Below are 19,053 nucleotides of genomic sequence, written 5' to 3'. Positions count from 1 at the left end.
AGGAGGTGATAGAGGAAGAGAGACATAGGTGGTCACATCTTTGTAAACAGATGGTCTATGTTTATGAGGGACCAAGTGACAAAGAAGATATACGATGTTTTTAGTATATCTTGTACCATGTAAAAAAAAGGTTTGATGTGATGCATTCTGTGGAAACCTTTTCCAGTACTTCTGACCATGACTAATGTCTGTGGAATGTGATAAGGGGACAAAAAACCTATTTAAAGCAATGTAATTCTGTTGTTCAGGGAAGAGGACTGGGGACAGTTGAGTGTCTACATTGGTCACTTAGCTGGAATCCTCGCTCCCTTCCATCGGCCGATGTTAAGTAAAGTTTTGAACTGGTCTACCGAACAGTATGTGTGGTGTCTGTTTATTAAGAAGCGAACCTGGTTTAAGTAGTTAAGATAAGTAGCTTTTTCACCACCAGTCCAGATGGGATCCCAGCTGAGATCTTAAAGGAAGGTGGACTGGAGCTCCTGTACCACATCCACGGCCTGCTCCTCAGGGTCTGGGGAAAAAAAACTTCACTCAGATCTCAGGGATAGTGACCATTTTCAAGAAGGGGGACAAGGCTGAATGTGGAAACTACAGGGGCATCTTGCTCCTGTCAACAACAGGCAAAGTCTTAGCTCGTGCACTCACAAACCGACTTCTACCAATGTCTGGGGAGGTACTCGCAGAATCACAGTGTCGCTTCCGCCCATCCAGCGGTACAGCAGACATGATATTCACAGCATGCCAACTCCAGGAAAAATGCCGTGAACAAAGGCAGCCTTCGTACATGGCCTTCATAGACCTGACAAAGGCTTTTGACTCGGTAGACCGTCAGACTCTTTGGAGCAAACTGTCAAGGTACGGTTGTCACAACAAGTACAGCAGAATATTGAGGCTTCTACATGATGGCATGTTGGTCACAGTGCTCAGCAATTGCGGCTCTGAGTCCGAGCCCTTCACTGTGGAAACGGGGGGTCAAACAGGGATGCATCATCGCACCCACCCTGTTTGTCGTCTTCATTGAACTCTACAGAACTGACGGTGGGCTCTTCAACCTTAATAGGTTGAAGGCCAAGAGCAAAGTCAGTAACACCGCCATCATGGAGTTTCAGTATGCGGATGACTGCGCCATTGCAGCACACTCTGCAGAAGACCTCAAGGGCATCCTGAATGCCTTTGCCAAGGGCCTAATGGCCTAGCCTTAAATATCAAGAAGACCCAGGTCCTACATCAACCTCCACCCAACCAACCGTCTATCCAGCCCACTATAAAAGTGGACGACACCACTCTTGAAAATGTTGACCACTTCCCCAACCTTGGCAGCATTCTTTCCTCAAAAGCTGACTGTTGTATGGACCACCTACAGCAGGCACCTGAGAGCCCTGGAACAATACCATCAAAGATCCTTACGAAAGATTCTGAGGCTCAGCTGCGAGGACAAACACACCAACATCAGCGTTTTGGAGGAAGCCAACATTACCAGCATCACCACAATAATGCAGCATCAACTTCGATGGACTGGCCATGTCATCTGCATGTCCAACACACGTCTCCCTAAACAAATCCTACACTCTCAATTGAAGGAAGGTCCGGCGAACCTCCAGTGGGCCAAAGAAACGCTTCAAGGACAACATCAAGAACAGTCTGAAGAAATTACACATCACATCAAGCAACTGGGAGCACATTGCACTGGACAGGCGCTCCTGGAGGAAATACGTGCAGGAAGGAGCTGCACTTCACAAAATGGAACTACGCCGTGTCACAGAGATAAAGCGACAGCACTTTAAGGAGTGAGAGAAGGGGGCTCGACGACTACCAACCACCGCCAGTCTCCACTGCCCACTTTGCACCGAGGTGTGTGGATCGCGCATCGGCCTCTACAGACATCTGCAGACCCACAAATAGACGGCCCTATGGAGAGGACAGTCATACTCGTTTCGAATGACTGCCGATGATGATGATATATATATATTTCTCTTGTTCTTCGGTAGTGTCTTGGTTAGCAAGGATGACTTGCTTCTGTTCCTTTTCTGTGGATGTTGGGATGGTTGATGATTTTGAACCATGGTCACTACTGGGTTGGAGGTGAATAGTTGGGGCTGGAAGTGCTTGGTAGAACTTACTGACTTGGTGGTGCATTAATTCCACCATTTACACTTGGCTTCAGTGTACTCCTGACAAATGGAGTCTGTTTAGTATAGTTTAGTTTAGAGATACAGCGTGGAAACAGGGCCTTCTGCCCACCGGGTCCATGCCGACCAGTGATCCCCGCACGTTAAGACCATCCTACACATACACTAGGGACAAATTACACTTTAAACAAGCCAATCAACCTACAAACCTGTACGTCTTTGGAGTGTGGGAGGAAACCAAAAATTTCGGAGAAAAACCCTCGCAGGTCACTGGGTGAATGTACAAACGCCATACATAGCACCCATAGTCGGGTTCGAACCCGGATTCTCCGGCACTGTTAGCGCTGTAAGGCAACAACTCTACCGCTGCGCCACCATGCTGCCCAATTGTCAATGTCATCCCAAAAGCTACTTTTCCATTTTGGGTGGCAACAGTCAGGATTCCCATGAATCAGCACAGATATTACAGTTTTGGGTTTTTTTTTAACCTATGATGAGCATTTGTCTGCACTAGGACTGCACTCGCTGGAGTTTAGAAGAATGCGGGGGGGGACATCATTGAAACATACAGAATAGTGAAAGGCTTGGATAGAGTGGATGGGGAGAGGATGTTTCCACTAGTGGGGGAGTCTAGGACCAGAGGTCATAGCCTCAGAAGTAAAGGACGTTCTTTTAGGAATGAGATGAGGAGAAATTTCTTTAGTCAGAGGATGGTGAATCTGTAGAATTCTTTGCCACAGAAGGCTGTGGAGACCACAAGTCAGTGGGTATATTTAAGGCAGAGATCGACAGATTCTTGATTAGTATGGGTGTCAGAGGATATGGGGAAAAGGCAGGAGAATGGGTTTAGGAGGGAAAGATAGATCAGTCATGATTGAATGCTAGCGTGGATTTGATGGGCCAAATGGCCTAATTCTACTATTCCTTATGACCTTAAGTCTTTGAGACATCTCTCAGTTTACCTATTAATTTCCTGCAACAATGACAATCAGAACAGAGTATTCATTTTGGGAGTTTGGTGGCATGCAAGTGACCAATGTATCCCACCCACCAGTGCTGAGTGAGTGAAAGCAAGGTTTATGGTACATTGTGTGTTGCATTCAGTGTTCGCAATGTACCTCTGCATTGTGGAAATGCAGATTGAGTGGTCACTGTCTGTTCATACCCAATATCTAATTCTCCAACTGTAGGTAATTCATCTTTCTTTCTGACCGTCTCAGAACTGACTATTTTTGCCTGTCATCCGCCTTTTATTTTAATTCAGTTTTTCTTTTTCCATTCGTGCAGTCTGGCCAGCTAGGTATTTGCACAGCTCTGCTCTCTGCACAACATTGCACAGACAAATAAATTACAGTGATTCATTTATTGATTTTTGTTTATTACATAAAGTAGTTAAATCTCCAGGTCCTGATCAGATATACCCGAGGACACTGGGAAGCTAGAGAAGTAATTGCAGAAGGACTGGCTCAGGTATATTTATTTTAGTTTAGAGATACAGCACAGAAACAGGCCCTTCGGCCCACTAAGTCCACTCCAAACAGCAATCCCTGCACATAAAAACTATCCTACAATTTAGGGACAATTTACAATTTTACCAAGCCAATTAGCCAACAAACCTGTACGTCTTTGGTGTGTGGGAGGAAACTGGAGCTCCTGGAGAAAACCCACACAGTTCATGGGGAGAACGTACAAACTCCATAGAGACAGCACCCAGGTCTCTGGCACCGTAAGGCAGCAACTCCTCCGTGCTCCACCGTTCCGCACATCATGATATGAATTATTGTTAGCCATGGTTGAGGAGCAGGATGATTGGAGAGTGCCTAATGTTGTGCCTCTATTTAAGAAGGGCTGGAAGGAACAGCCTGGGAATGATGGAGCAGTGAACCTAACATTTTGGCCAGTAAGTTACTGGAGTGGATTCTGCCCGTAGCGGCAACTGCGGAGGGCTCCGGAGGCCTCAACCACGGTTGAACATCGAGGAAGAGACTGACTTTGGTGCCTTCCCTCACAGTGGGAAACTTTTGATTCTGCTGTGTGGGGATGTTTTATGTTTAAATCTATCGTGTGCTGTGTTCTTTATTTTAGTGTATGGCTGCATGGTGATCACATTTCACTGTGCCATCTGGCACATGTGACAAATAAATGTATCTTGTATCTTGACCCCAAGAGATATATGCATTTCAATAGATAGAGGCTGATTAGGAATAGCCATGGTTTTGTATGGTATGGGATAGCCATGGTGATCGTGTCTTACAAATTTGATTGAGTTTTTCTGAAGAGGTAACCAAAAAGGTTGACGAGGGCAAGGCCATAGACATTGTCTATATGGATTTCAGCAAGATTCTTGATAGGCTTCCACATGATAGGTTGCTCTGGAAGGTTATGTTGCTTGAGATCCAGGGAGAGCTAGCTAACTGCATACATAATTAGCTTCAATGAAGGAAGCAGACGGTAGTGGTGGGTATATTTATGCCTGAAACAAGTGGTGTGCCTTGACTATCAGTCTGGGCCCATTGCTGATTGGTTATATCAACGACTTGGATGAAAATGTACAGGGCATTATTATTAGGTTCGTAGATCACACTAAAGTGTGCAATATCGTAGATAGTGTAGTACAGATGGTTATCAGCAGGATATCAGTTGGGTAAGTGGGCTGAGGAACAGCTAACAAAGATTAATGCAGATAAGTGTGTTGCATTTAGGGAAATCAAACCAGGGCAGAACCTTCATAGGGCCAGCTAACTGACTGTATGGTATCTTGAATTTGAATAAAAGAAACATAAACCTAGGAACTGGAGCTGGCTATTGAGTTCCTCAAGTACAGCATGTTATTTAATGAGATCATGGATGATCTATGCTCTAACTACTTGTACACATTTTTCCATAACTTGGTAAGTTAAAAAAATGAAGTGAAATGAGGATGTTGCATTGGACCATCCCTTATATTCTGTAAGACAAGTATTCTATTAAAGAGATTATAAAAGACTTGATATCACATGATTTGGAAACTGATCAGAATCATTCCTTCCCAGTTGTATCCTGTACAATATTGAGAAAGTTTAAAGATTTAAAAGTTACAAAATGGATTCAGCTGTAGATTTATAAGTAATAAAATGGATGCTTAACCTTTCTCTTATTACACTAACAAGGCTACAGCATTATAACAGAAAAGCTTTCACCTTTCTCCTATTACACTAGCAAGGCTACAGCATCATAACAGAAATGTTTTTGCCCTTCTTCCATAACACTAGCGAGATAACAGCACAAATACACTAAATGTTTTTCGCTATGATATAAACAATCAAAAGAATGTTCAGACACTTGGCTCTTACCCTTTACTCTACAAGATTGTAATGTGCGTCAACAAGGTAAAAAAAACAAGTGCTTGAATCTGCAAAAAAATAGCTTCTTCAGCATAACCATATATGGGCTAACCTTTCCTCTATCGGAAGAACCTGTCAATCCTAACAGGCAAGATGCTGTACAATACTCTGTAAGGTAAAGAATTGCTGAATTGCTGATTATTGGGGTATAGATATATGTGATTGAACATTACCTCTTTGTGGGGGGATAGAGTGACTCTATAGTCTGTATTTTACATATGTAAGAGTTTACTGCCACACCCGCCTGGGCGAAATAAAGATTTTAATGTTTTATTACTAATTATTGTGTTGTTATCTGTTTGAAGTAAAAATGAACCTTAACAGTATAATTAATGACTCGGATATTATTGTAATGGACATTCATTCAGACCCTTCTCACATCAATTACCGTTTCTTAATTGTATTTCCTGACAGGATGTGCCTATTTTGGATATCAATTTAAGTTTACACTGCCCATTGTCATCCTGGTAGATAAGAAACGTTTTTATGTAGATAAACATCACAAGATCAAAGAGATTTTGCTGTGATCTGTTGTTCCAGTGCCCAACACTCTTAAAGATATGTCTGAAGAAGAGTCTCGACCTGATACGTCACCCATTCCTTCTCTCCAGAGATGCTGTCTGCCCGCTGAGTTACTCCAGCATTTTGTGTCTATCTTCAATTTAAACCAGCATCTGGAGTTCTTTCCTAAACTCTTAAAGACATGACAGTTAATTAACACCCAACACTCTAACTTTTACTCTGTCCAATACCAAACAAATTACTTAAAGTAATTAAGATTGGTTTCTGGATAATTCTAATCATATTTAATGTACAAGTAAAAATACTGCTTGATTGCAAGTATATAGATGACACTATTGCAGTCGGCTGGATCTCGAACAAGGATGAATCTGAATGTAGGAAGGAGATAGAGACTTCAGTAAAATGTGTCAAGACAAGAATCTCTCCCTCAATGTCAGCAAGATGAAGGAGTTAGTTGTTAACTTCAGCAAACAAGGTGGTGCATATGCCCTATTAAACATCAATGGTGCTGAAGTGGAGATGGTTAAGGAGTTCCTCGGTGTAAATATCACCATCAATTTGTTCTGGACCAACCACATTGAAGATATGGTCAAGAAAGCACATCAATGCCTTTACTTCCTCAGAAGACTAAGGAAGTTTGGTGTGTCTCCAATAATTCTTACCAACTTCTACAAATGCAAGATAGAAGTATCCTATTGGGGTGCATCTCAGCTCCGTTTGACCTCAGCTCTACCTCAGACTGCAAAATATTGCAGATTGTGAATGTAGCTCAGTCCACCACTCAGAGTCTCTCCACCATTGACTTCATCCACACCATGCTGCCTTGTAAATACAACCACCTCCAGACCATTTTCACGTCCGGTCATTCCATCTTCTTCCATCTCCCGTTAGGCAGAAGATACAAACGTTTGAAAGTACATTACATTAGATTCAGGAACCACTCTTCCCTGCCACTATCATGCAACTGTGAGACCCTCCCATAATCTAGGGTGCAGTCCTATTCTCCCATCCTACCTCATTGTACGCTTGCACTTTTCTTTTGCCGGCACAATTTCCCCTGCAACTGAAATGCTGTAATGCTGTAACACCATGTTCTGCATGTTCTGCACTCTGGTATTTTGCTCTTTGCATTACCTGTTATAGAAACAAGGAAACATAGAAAATAGGTGCAGGAGTAGGCCATTCGGCCCTTCGAGCCTGCACCGCCATTCAATATGATCATGGCTGATCATCCAACTCAGTATCCTGTACCTGCCTTCTCTCCATACCCCCTGATTCATTTAGCCACAAGGGCCACATCTATACTTATACTTATGTATGGCTTGATCATACTCACCTCCAGGAAGATTTGACTAGATTTGACTACATGTGACAATAGTAAACCAATACAATACCAAAACTGCCTTTGTCTTCATATGTCGTTTTATGGGCTGGCAAACCCTTGTATGAATCATTAATTATATCACAGCCTCTCTGTTCTCCAAGTTCAGGAGGCTTTATGTGCAATCAAAGTTATTTCTGGTTCACACTTTGGTACTGGGATATTGCCACTTGTCTTGGCTCCTGCCTGCACACATACATTCCTTTCCCCTTATTTTATAACTTCAGTCACAGATCTCTCATTGGTTTATTTGTTTTACTATGTACTCAGCACTTCCTTAAGATAGCATGACTTCAGCTCAGCCTTCACTACCAAGGATGTGGCATCACTGTAAGCGATGGTTCACAACATAAAATAACCGGGTCATTTTACTTTTATAATGGAGTGGTTTAGAGTGACTATGGCTCAATTACACAATGTAACCTTTTACTTTACACGGTAACCCAGGTTATATTCATTATTAGGATCTTGCAAGTGTGTCTACATGATCTGATTAAGTATTCTGATTTATACAATTAATCAATGCAAAGGACTAAAAAAGATAGAGATGAATTGGTCAGATTTTTATTATCCTCGGCCTATCTCTTACAACTATATGCCATAAAAAATCAATAAGAAACTAGGAGGTCAAATATCTTAAATTCTGGGCACTGTAGGATGCTGATTTTTCATTCTACAGTATTATCATATTGACCTGAACATCAACTACAACAGTGTTCACTCTGAGACAAACACATACAAGAACTGTTAAACTAATGATGCATCTGTTTTAGTTGCGTTTCTGGATGCTACAGGGTTAGTCCATCTCCAGGGGAATGTATAAACATCGCTGGTTTTCATTAGTAGGATTATTGACTGAAAGCTGAATACCTGAATATGCTGGAGGTTTCATTGTTTCCTTGCTATTATATTTCTTAAAAATCAATTTGCAAAAGTTGACAGAAATCCCTGGAGTATCTTATTGATGTGAATGGAATCTTTCCAACTTATGTCGGAATTTATCATAATATTGTTCCAAAAGAATTGATTAAAATATTTCTATTCTTCTGGGAATAATTGCTTATTCCTTCAGTATTTCCACATGCCGTTGTTACCTGAGCTACAGAACCAACATGCAGTGTCATTAAACCATAAACAAACACAATTCATGTTTCACATCCTTAATTATTGTTCACAGGGACCTCTGCAAAGGACTGATATAAAACGCAGGCTCCATGGACTGAACAGCCAACAATTTGGACTGAATTTCGAGAACTTCCAAGTGACTGCCCTCCCATCTGCTCCTTCTGTTCCTCAGTTCTATTTCATAAAAGTGCATCCAGAGTGTAATCAATAGATGGGAATAAAAACACATTTCTCCACAAGAGTCTATAGAGAATGCATATGCTGACTTTTGGCTTTAATAAGGCTATAACGGAGCACTTAATCTTCGAAGTTCTCATTTCTGCCCCAAATTCGTGGGAAATATGGTTTCGGAATAAAAATAACACTTTTTTAATTATTTCCACATCCTTAATTCTTCAGGTAATTTTCCCCAAGAAACAATTAACTTTCTTCTGTACTATTCCCAAAAAAGATATTTTCTATTCTGCTCCATTTACTTGATCACATGCATATTCCAACTTTCCAGTGAATGAAAAGACATGCAAAAGTTTCTGAGTTGGAGAACTACCCTTGACATCAGCCGCAATACCTTTTTATGAAGTAGCTTTCCTGCACAATGTATGGTAAAGCATAAATTGTAATTGATAGAAAAAACAAAATAATCAAGCGTGTCACGAGTATGCAAAGAGTTGCTCTCATTCCATGGAATGACAAGAAAATTGCAGTGGCTTCTTCAGGATGTTTAGTCCATCTGGGAATTATTGCAACATTTCGCATCACCCAAAAAAATAACCTTGAGCTCTTTTTACTTGTGAACAGACTATAATTCATCTAGTTTTGTGCCATTCATGCATCATCTGAGCAGTTCGCTTACAGAAGAAACTGCCCCACATGACCTCTCATCAATTATCCTACAGAGCTGATAACCAGCCTTGAAAGAAAAGTTTAAAAAAAGTTAACTATGCCATCCATTTAATGCTGCGTATTAATCTTGAAAGTTTCTTTAGCTTTCTCTCACTGGATAAATTATCAATTTATTCCAATATGCAATAAATGTAGATACAGTGTTGCCATTAGAGTTGGCCACATTGTTCTATTTTGGGTATAGAATCAATTTTATCGAACAATTAAATATCATTTGTACCGATAAACGTTAAACATCCCAAAAATTCCTCTGTACTTGCAATGTGGGAGTGATGAGATGCAATAGTCAATACAGTCGCAGAATTTAATCCAATACATTATCTCCCAAACTGGTCACTTTGGCATGTTTCTGTTTGTCATATATTCATCTGACAACAGACAGATCAATAAAGAAAATTTAAAAAAATCTTGTGGACTATTTCCCTAGTTCTATTTCATAAAGTCAAAGAGTGACATACACTCGGTATTGAATAACTGGCACTAAAAGCGAGAGTGAAAAAAAAATGATTTTAATATATCTGTGCATGAACAAGCTCATTCTGGATTAAATAGCAGAAGCAGCATAGGCCATATTACTCTTTCATCCACAAGCTTGTAACCTCCAGCCTCAGTTTAGACTCCTTCGCCCAACATCTTATATGAAGAAAATGTCCCCAGTTTTAGATTTTCCAGATAGAGGACACTGCCTCTTATTATCTCTATACTGTCCATCGCTTTCTGAATCTTAGATATTTCATAGAGAGAGCTGCACAATCATCAAAAGTCGATAAGCTGGTCTTTTTTGATCTACATGCATGTGTTCATAGGCAGACACTCCCTGTCTTGAAACTAATCTAAATAGCTGTTATCCTTCTATATTCTACTCCAAGAGTAGTCAAGAGTCAAGATGCATCAGAATGGAAAAATAGATTTCTTACTTGGGGCAGCTTTAAAGGCCCATTAAAACAACAAATAAATATACAATAATCAATAATACAATAAATTAATAATCAGTAATACAAGGTAACCATATCGTAATAGTGAAAAACTGCAGTATGTAGTACAACCAAAACAAAGTCCATGCTAGATCGTTGCTGAGGTAGGGTTTTGGTTGGAGTTGTGCAGCGTGGTTCAAGAACCTGATGACTGCTGGGAAGAAGCTGTTCTTGTACCTGGAAATCATGGTTCTCAGGCTTCTGTACCTGTTACCCACTGGTAGCAGCGATATGAGAGAATGACCAGGATGGTGTGCGTCTTTGATAATATTAACTGTGTTTTTGAGGCAACGTTTCCTGCAAATCCCTTCAATGGCGGGAGAAGTCACTACCTGTGATGGACTGGATAATGTTTAGTTTAGAGATACAGCGCGGAAACAGGCCCTTCAGCCCACCGAGTCCGAACCAACCAGCAATCCCCGCACATTAACACGACTCTATACACACTAGGGACAATTTACAATTTATGCCAAGCCAATTAACCTACAAACCTGTACGTCTTTGGAATGTGGGAGGAAACCAAAGATCTCGGATAAAACCCATGCAGCTCACGGGGAGAACGTACGAACTCTGTACAGACAGCACCCGTAGTCGGGATCTAACCCAGATCTCTGGCATTGTATGCGCTGTAAAGCAGCAATTCTACTGCTGCAGCAACCATTTTGCCCACTTTCCGCAGCCTTCTTCATTCCTGGGCATTCAAGTATAATTCCTGGGTGTTCGAGTAACCAAACTAAGAAAGCCACGATGCAACCAGTGAGTACTCTATCTACCATACACATATCAAAGTATTCAGCTACATACTGAATCTCCTCAATCTTCTAAGGAAATAGAGATGTGATGAGCTTTCTATGTGATTGCATCAATGTACTGGGCCCAGGATAGATCTTCAGAGATACGCACACCTAGGCACTTTAAGCTGTTGGCTCTCTCCTCTGCCAATCCATCCATGACATAGATTCATGGATCCATGGTTTTCCTTTCCTGAAGTCAACAATCAACCTCGGGGTCTTGCTAATATTGAGAGCAAGATTGTCGTCTGGCACCATTCAATCAGATTATTAATCTCCCTTCTCTACTCTGATTCAATGTTACCTGTTATTTAACAGTGGTATCACCGGCAAATTTAAAGATGGCACTGGAGTGTATCTGCCTCTCAGTTTGTCAATTTGTATTGATTGAGATTTGCTGAAGAGAAAGTGAAGGATCCAATAGCATAAGGATGAGCAGACACACAATTCCTTGAGTATAATGATGTTCAGAGACCATGATGTTGCCGAGCTGTAGTCAACAGCAGCCTGATGTACATGTTCTTATTGTCCAAGTGGATGAGTGGAGAGCCATTAAGACTGCATCAGCATTTGATCTGTTGTGGCAGTAGGCAATTTGTAATGGCTCCAGGTCCTTACAAGGCAGACGTTGATCTGCTTCATAACAAACCTCTTGAAGCACTTCATCACAATGGATGTGAGTGCCACTGGTCGGTACTCATTGACGCATGTCACTTGCACTTCTTGGACAATTATATTATGGATGTCCTTTTCAAGCAGGGGGATGACCTTGGATTTTAGTAATGAGATGTTAAAGATGTCCGCAAAAATCTCCCACAGTTGGTCCGAGATCAACTCACAGCCAAGAATGCAGCCAGGTACACCATCAGTGCCAGATACATTCCGAGGTTCACCCTTTGGAAGGATCTTCTGACATTGGTCTCATCACTGAGATTACAGTGTTGTTGGGGGCTGTGAGAGCCATAGATGATACATCAATATTCTCCCTTTCAAGCCAAGCATAGAAAGCATTCATCTCTCTGGGAGGGATGCATTGCTGTCATTTGAGCTATTTGGCTTCCCCTTGTGGATGTAATGACACACAAGCCCATCCATACCTGCCAAATGCCCATCTGATCATCTACAAAGGGGTTTATTCACATTCTTGATGGCCTTCTTGGGGTTGTTCCTGGAATTCTTATATTCTGTATCACCAGACTTGCATGCCTGAGACCTGGATTTCAGACCTGGTCCTCTGTAGATTATCGACACCCTGTTTCATTCAAGGCTTTTGGTATGGAAAACTGGCATGATCTTGGTGGGAACACAATTCTGCACTCATTTCCTTTTGAAGTCAGTAACAAATGTGCTGTATGCGTTCAGCTCTATTGCGGAGTCCTTGGGCACTGCCTGTCTACTGCTGACAAGCACTTGCAAAATCAATCCTCTGCCCCCCCCCTCCCCGACCAACTCTGTGATAATAAAAGACCTTTGATCCTCACTGTGATCTCCAGCAGCTATCTAGAAAGAGGAGCACAGCCTGGTGGTATAATTTTCCAAAGTGTGGGTGAGGGATGGAACAATAAGCATCTTTGATGGTGGAATAGCAGTAGTCGGTAGTCATGAAATGCTTTGAGGCTGGTGAAGAAACACATCTGCGCCTTACTCCCTCGCAACATGGACCCAATACAATTTGCATACCGTCCGAACAGATCCACGGACGATGCTGTCTCCCAGGTTTTGCACACCGCTCTCTCTCATCTTGACAGCCAGAAAGAGGGCTACGTGAGGATGCTGTTCATAGACTTCAGTTCAGCCTTCAACACGATAGTCCCCACCAGACTGGCCGAGAAGCTACTGGAATTAGGGCTCAACACCCCCCTGTGTGCCTGGGCCCTGGTCTTTCTCACCGCCAGGCCCCAGGTAGTCAAGATGGGAGGGAATACATCGAAGTCCCTCACCCTGAGCACAGGATCGCCCCAGGATAGCGTCCTCAGCCCCTTATCGTACTCCCTGTACACACATGACTGTGTGGCTAAGTTCAGCTCCAACTCAATAATCAAGTTTGCTGATGACACTGTGGTGGTGGGCCTGATCTCAGACGATGAGAAGGCCTACCGGGAGGAGGTGGCTGATCTGGCACTCTGGTGTCAGGACAACAGCCGCCTCTTGAACATCAAAAAAACTAAGGAGCTGATCGTGGACTTTAGGAGGGCACATCATCCGAGGACGTACACACCATTGAGGATAAATGGGAATACTGTGGATAGGGTGAGCTGTTTTAAATACCTGGGAGTCCACATCTCTGAGGATATGACATGGACATCACACGCCGCAGCACTCGTGAGTAAGGCAAGGCAGCGCCTTTACCACCTCTGGCAATTGAGGAAATTCAGAGTGTCTCCGAGGATCCTCCAGTGCTTCCACTCAGCAGCTGTGGAAAGCATCTTGTCCGGAAATATTACAATCTGGTTTGGGAATTGCTCTGCCCAGGACAAGAAGGCTCTGCAGAGAGTAGTGCGTTCGGCCGAACGCACTATGGGAACGTCACTCGCCCCCCCTGCAGGAACTATACATCAGGAGGTGCAACTCCAGAACCAATAAAATCATGGGAGACCCCTTCCACCCCTGCAACAGACTGTTCCAACTGCTACGGTCAGGCAAACACCTCCGTTGCCATGCGGTGAGAACGGAGAGGTTGAGAAGAAGCTTCTTCCCAGAGGCCATTAGGACTGTAAACTCCTATCTCACCAGGGACTAACTTTACTGTACCTCTCTACTGCTTTTTTTTTAAATGGCTGTTTTTTTTCCCTTTTTCCTTCCGCCCACAATATTTAATATGAAAAAAATATGTGATTCTGTTACATTCTGTTTGTAGTTTGTTTGGTTGTTTGTTTGTTTGTCTTTTTGCACAAAGTCCACGAGCATTGCCACTTTTCATTTCATTTCACATCTCGTATGTGTATGTGATGAATAAACTTGACTTGACTTCATGCCCTTGCTGCACAAGTTCTAGTAGTAATTTATCATTAAGAGACTTCCCTGCAAACTATTTCACTGTCCTCTCAATACACTGCTTCTCAAATTAATTTTAAAAACACATTAAAAAAATTAACATTAAAATATCCTTTATTGGAGTTTAAATCTGATTATGATGCAAGACTTCACTTTCAATTGACATGATGAAATCCATTGAAATCTTAACTTGCTCTGTTAAAGTTCTGATATTGTGTTTACACCTCAAATCATGAGCTTGATCGGTGAAAGGAGCTTCTAATACCTATTCTTCAGAAGCAGCCTGGGTTTGGTAAAATGGCAATTTGGTGGGTTGAAACCCCATTTGATGGGTTAGTATGTAATGGAGCTAAAGGCCTGCTATTAATTTCAAGCGGTTTAAATTCCAGGGAATATCACTTACACCTCAGTTCTTCGCATTTGCTTTTTAGAACCATAGGCGGAATACCATCCGCTCTTGAAGCCTTGTCATTTTTCATTTGAGTTATGGCTTTCTTTGCTTTCTTGTTCAGATGTAGTAGTGAATCCAGATGAGACACGTTGCCATGAATGGGTTCAAGGGCACCGACTTCAAGGAAAGAGTAACAGCTAAGCATTTATTACAAGTATTCCTTCCAGATACTACTTCTCCGTACTTGGCAAGTTCATGAAGACTGCCTCTCTGCACATGGCAAGATCACCTCCATTCCTGGTTCACTGCAGGTAGGTCTCAAATGTCTTTGACAAATACTGCAAGGACTAAGAGTTGAGAATCAGATTGCTGCAATGCACCTAGATGGAAGGAGCACCTTTGATGGAAAGGACCCAGAGTGACAATGGCCCAGCATAGTTTTATGGTTCAATTCATAGATACAATCTAATCACCAATTTCTGAATCTCAATATCAAAGGAGAAGTCACTTTGCAAAAAAATATTAAGCCAGTGTCAGATTATACAGAGTGATATGCCTGCCCTCTTGTGGATGAATGGTATATACACAGAAAACAGCATGAATTCAGATTATTTTTTGTAAAATTATTTACTTTAAACCAATTCAAGACAGTTGTTAAATGCCACAGATTGTAGTAGACTTGACAATTTTAAAGATACATTTTTTAATGAATACCCATTTTTAAGTTAACATTAGTTGGGGGTGAATAAAAACTTTGATTTGTGTGGTAAATTTAACAACGCAGGACATTTTTCATTGTCTAAATTTACAAATGTATTCTTATTGGCTTTGAAAGTATCCACTCAAATAATAGAAGCAACAGGAGAAGAAAAAATGGATTTATTATGTCAGTTATTTTATTCCTGGCCCTCAACCTATGAAATGCACTACTATATGACCAACAGCCTCAATAAACTTAACAGACCAACCTTCATTCATATGTACATCCTCTGAACTATGCTTTTACAAACATTGAATGGAGACATTAAGAACTCCAAAACCAAAAAGTACTACTGTACAAGTTTGTATCCTGAAACTCCCTGCAGATATATCTGCAGAATACCCATGTCACAATATTAAAATGTATTTACATGGACCACTGAATGAAATTACCTGCTCCATTCAAATGGCTACTGGCCAATTATGTTCAGGGAAACATTAAGGCATTCCATAAGTCATCAATACAGCTCAAACTATATTTAATCCTCCATCTATCCATTATTTTAATGTAAGGTAAAGAAATAATAGATGCAGCACAAGTGTGAATTCTAATAAACAATTCAGGATTTTATTAAAAACACTATTTAATAAAATCGATATGGTCTCTCATTGTGTTCTTTGTGGTACATAGAAAATACCTCAGCTATTCTTGTAACAAATATGCTATTTTCAGGGATTTTTCCAATATCTTTACAAATATTCTCTACAAAATGTTAGCAATACAGTTTATGTCAAACACAGGAACGCTATACATAAACAATGGTCAGGGGCGTTTGACCCTCTTTTGCTGCAGAAGTGCTGATGGTAATCTATCATTTATAGACTTCCCCGTAAAACTATTTCATTGCCCTCTCAATACATTGCTTTTCAAATTAGATTTTCAAAGCACATTGCAAACATTAACATTAAAATATCCTTTATTGGAGCTGGACGCTAATTGTGATGTGGGACTTCACTTTCAATAGACATGATGAAATCCATTTGAATCTTAACTTGTTCCATTGAAGTTCTGAATTTGTATTTACATCTTCCCAAATCATTACTTTGATCATTAGAGGAATAGATCAGGTAGTCTTTTGCCCAGAGTAGGGGAATCGAGGACCAGAGGACATAGGTTCATGGTGAAGGGGAAAAGATTTAATAGGAATCCGAGGGGTACTTTTTCACACAAACGGTGGTGGGCGTATGGAACAAGCTGCCAGAGGAGGTAGTTGAGGCTGGGACTAACCCATCATTCAAGAAACAGTTAGACAGGAACATGGATAGGACAAGTTTGGAGGAATATGGACCAAGCGCAGGCGTGGGATTAGTGTAACTGGGACATTGTTGGTCGGTGTGGGCGAGTTGGGCTGAAGGGCCCGTTTCCACACTCTATGACTATGAGAGTCATACCCACCACACATTCCAATGACACCTTTTCTTTAAGAGCAATCATAAACATGAAAATCATTGTAAAAATCTGAAACTTGCATTTCTTATGAGAAACAAATGATCCTAAAATACGCTTGGGGCTGTATATCAGAAAGAGATCTATATTTTTTAAGCACATAAAATGTAAGTGTGCACCTAATTTAGCATACCAGATAACAGATAAGTTTTATAATAATTCAAATATTAGAGAACTCTATGCTTCTGCTTCAATTGGCATTTTCCCCATTTGAAATTCTGTGAATGTTGGGCCTCTGCCTCAATTGCACCCAGAAGTTGTCAAACCAGTCACATCTTGCTTATTCTATGCAGCATTTATAATCAGCGCTCAATCAAGCTTATGTTTTCATCATCCAAAAATATTCTCATTCAACTCAATAACTGTGAATAAAATATGCAATCACATCCATTGTAATTTCTTTTGCTCTTCTGAGTCACGTGTACTCTGTTGTCAGTTAAAGTCCGAAATTGCTTCATCACTGTGCCCGTTAGATGTGGATTGTTCGAAATTACGATTTCCTTGAGAAATGGCATCTCTACCAAGCCAAACAAAATTTCTTGATTCAACAATCTATAACCACTGTAATAAATTGGGAAGGTTAAAATAATATTGTGTAATGTGAATTTGGTGAAATAGTAAAAAGTTAAAAAGTTAACATTCATTCAGATTGTTAAACAACTGCTTAAAACCAAGAGTAAACTAATAAACATGACAAATCCCGTTCTATGATCATTGTAAGGAGCATCAATTCCTGACAGTTTACATACAGGTGGAACACCGATTTTCCAGCACCACGGTTCCAGTTTCACTCTTGATTATTTGTTTTCTTGACCAACAGAGATCATGCAATAATGAAACGATAATACACCACCTGTCCTGTTAATGGCACCCCTCTCGTGTCTAAGGCACCATGTAGTGTCAGAGACATAAATAAAACAAATATAAAACATAAACTGAATGTGAATGGAATGAGCTGTCAACCCCTGGCTCCCACCGTCTCCTCGGCCGTTTAGAGCCCCGACTTCCAACCCGACTCCCCACACACAAAGTACACCAGAGCCCATCTTCACCCACCACACATTCCAGTGACATGGCTGTTGTTGCGGATCACGTTGTAGCCCCTTGGAACAGCTCTATGTATAGATCGCTGCCCAATCCCTCCCACCCCCTTCTTTTATAATCTAACAAACCTGTGCTAGACTTATCACGCCAAGAACATTAAGATACCATGGACAAAAAATGATTGAAATACAAAGAACAGAAAGCAGGATAAAAAGGTGAATAAAAGGTGAAAGGTTTGTTTCCATCATCAGGTGATCGCATGTATTTTATTTTGCTACAATTTGTGTAATAAATAAGAATATAACCAAACAATGTAAATAAATAATTAATTACAATACTGTGTTGATATTAATATTTAATTAATACAATATTTAAAATGTAGAGAAAGACTCAGCAAGTTTGCTTAAATGCCTCCCAAGGATCGTAACAAATTTGCTGCTGATTAATTTAAAACTAATCTCCACACAAGTAAACGGGTAGGTGGAGCAATTGAAGACATCCAGTTCATTGGCTTCAAATAATTTTGAAGACTGAGGTTACTGATGTTATTTTGGTCAGCATATATTTAAGCTAAAAACCATCAGCTTGACAATTGCAGTTTTTTTCCGTAGCTTCCCCATTACCTTATTCACTCAGAATCAATACTGTACTGTCCTTTGTTTAAAACCAGCTAAATAGCAGTTGTGTCTATTTAACTGCTGACTATGCATTTAGTAACACAAGAGAATAAGCAGCAAAGCCAGGAAACCTAGTGCTGTTTATACCAATTATGCACAATTTTCAGAAATTAAACTGGATAAACGGACCATACAATCTACTGCAATTGGAGATACTTTGAGTTAACAAAATCATCCTCATTTAAAAATTACTCAAACCAGAATTTTATCCATGGTTCAGTGGATCAAAACAACATGCTGATGTAGCACCCAGTCATACAAACCATAATTATAGGTACAAACATTTATCTTTGGGAGTTAGCTTCAGCATAGTTGGGCATCAAAACTAGCCTCCATGCCCCCAAGCTATAGGGTGGCAAAACTGCGAATCAGCCACCAGTCTTATAGATACACATAACATTTATAACCATGTACCTATGGAGTGCACCAACCTGACTTGGAAATATATGGATGATTCCTCAATATTACTGGATCTAAATCTTGGAACACCTCAACCAACAACAGCACGAGAGTACCTTCATCAGAAGAATTGC

At 40.8% G+C, this 19,053-nt stretch overlaps 1 protein-coding gene across 10 annotated transcripts in view; it reads right to left on the bottom strand.

Annotated features, from left to right (window-relative positions):
- Nucleotides 1-19,053, bottom strand: part of im:7136021 (uncharacterized) — a 168,711-nt gene that overhangs the window by 72,878 nt on the left and 76,780 nt on the right. For 9 of the 10 annotated variants that reach the window (XM_055640378.1, XM_055640380.1, XM_055640381.1 and 6 more), the window contains one exon: nt 15,001-17,360. The exons of the other annotated variant lie outside the window; for it this stretch is intronic. In XM_055640378.1, the coding sequence (XP_055496353.1) occupies nt 17,150-17,360 (211 nt within the window). In that variant the 3' untranslated portion in view covers nt 15,001-17,149. Of the gene's footprint in view, nt 1-15,000; nt 17,361-19,053 lie in introns of those variants that run through there. 10 annotated transcript variants of the gene reach the window in all.

Source organism: Leucoraja erinacea, chromosome 9, assembly GCF_028641065.1.
Source record: "Leucoraja erinacea ecotype New England chromosome 9, Leri_hhj_1, whole genome shotgun sequence".
NCBI lineage: Eukaryota > Metazoa > Chordata > Chondrichthyes > Rajiformes > Rajidae > Leucoraja > Leucoraja erinaceus.
The sequence above is the reverse complement of the archived record's forward strand: the minus strand, read 5'-3'. Positions and strand labels throughout refer to the sequence as shown.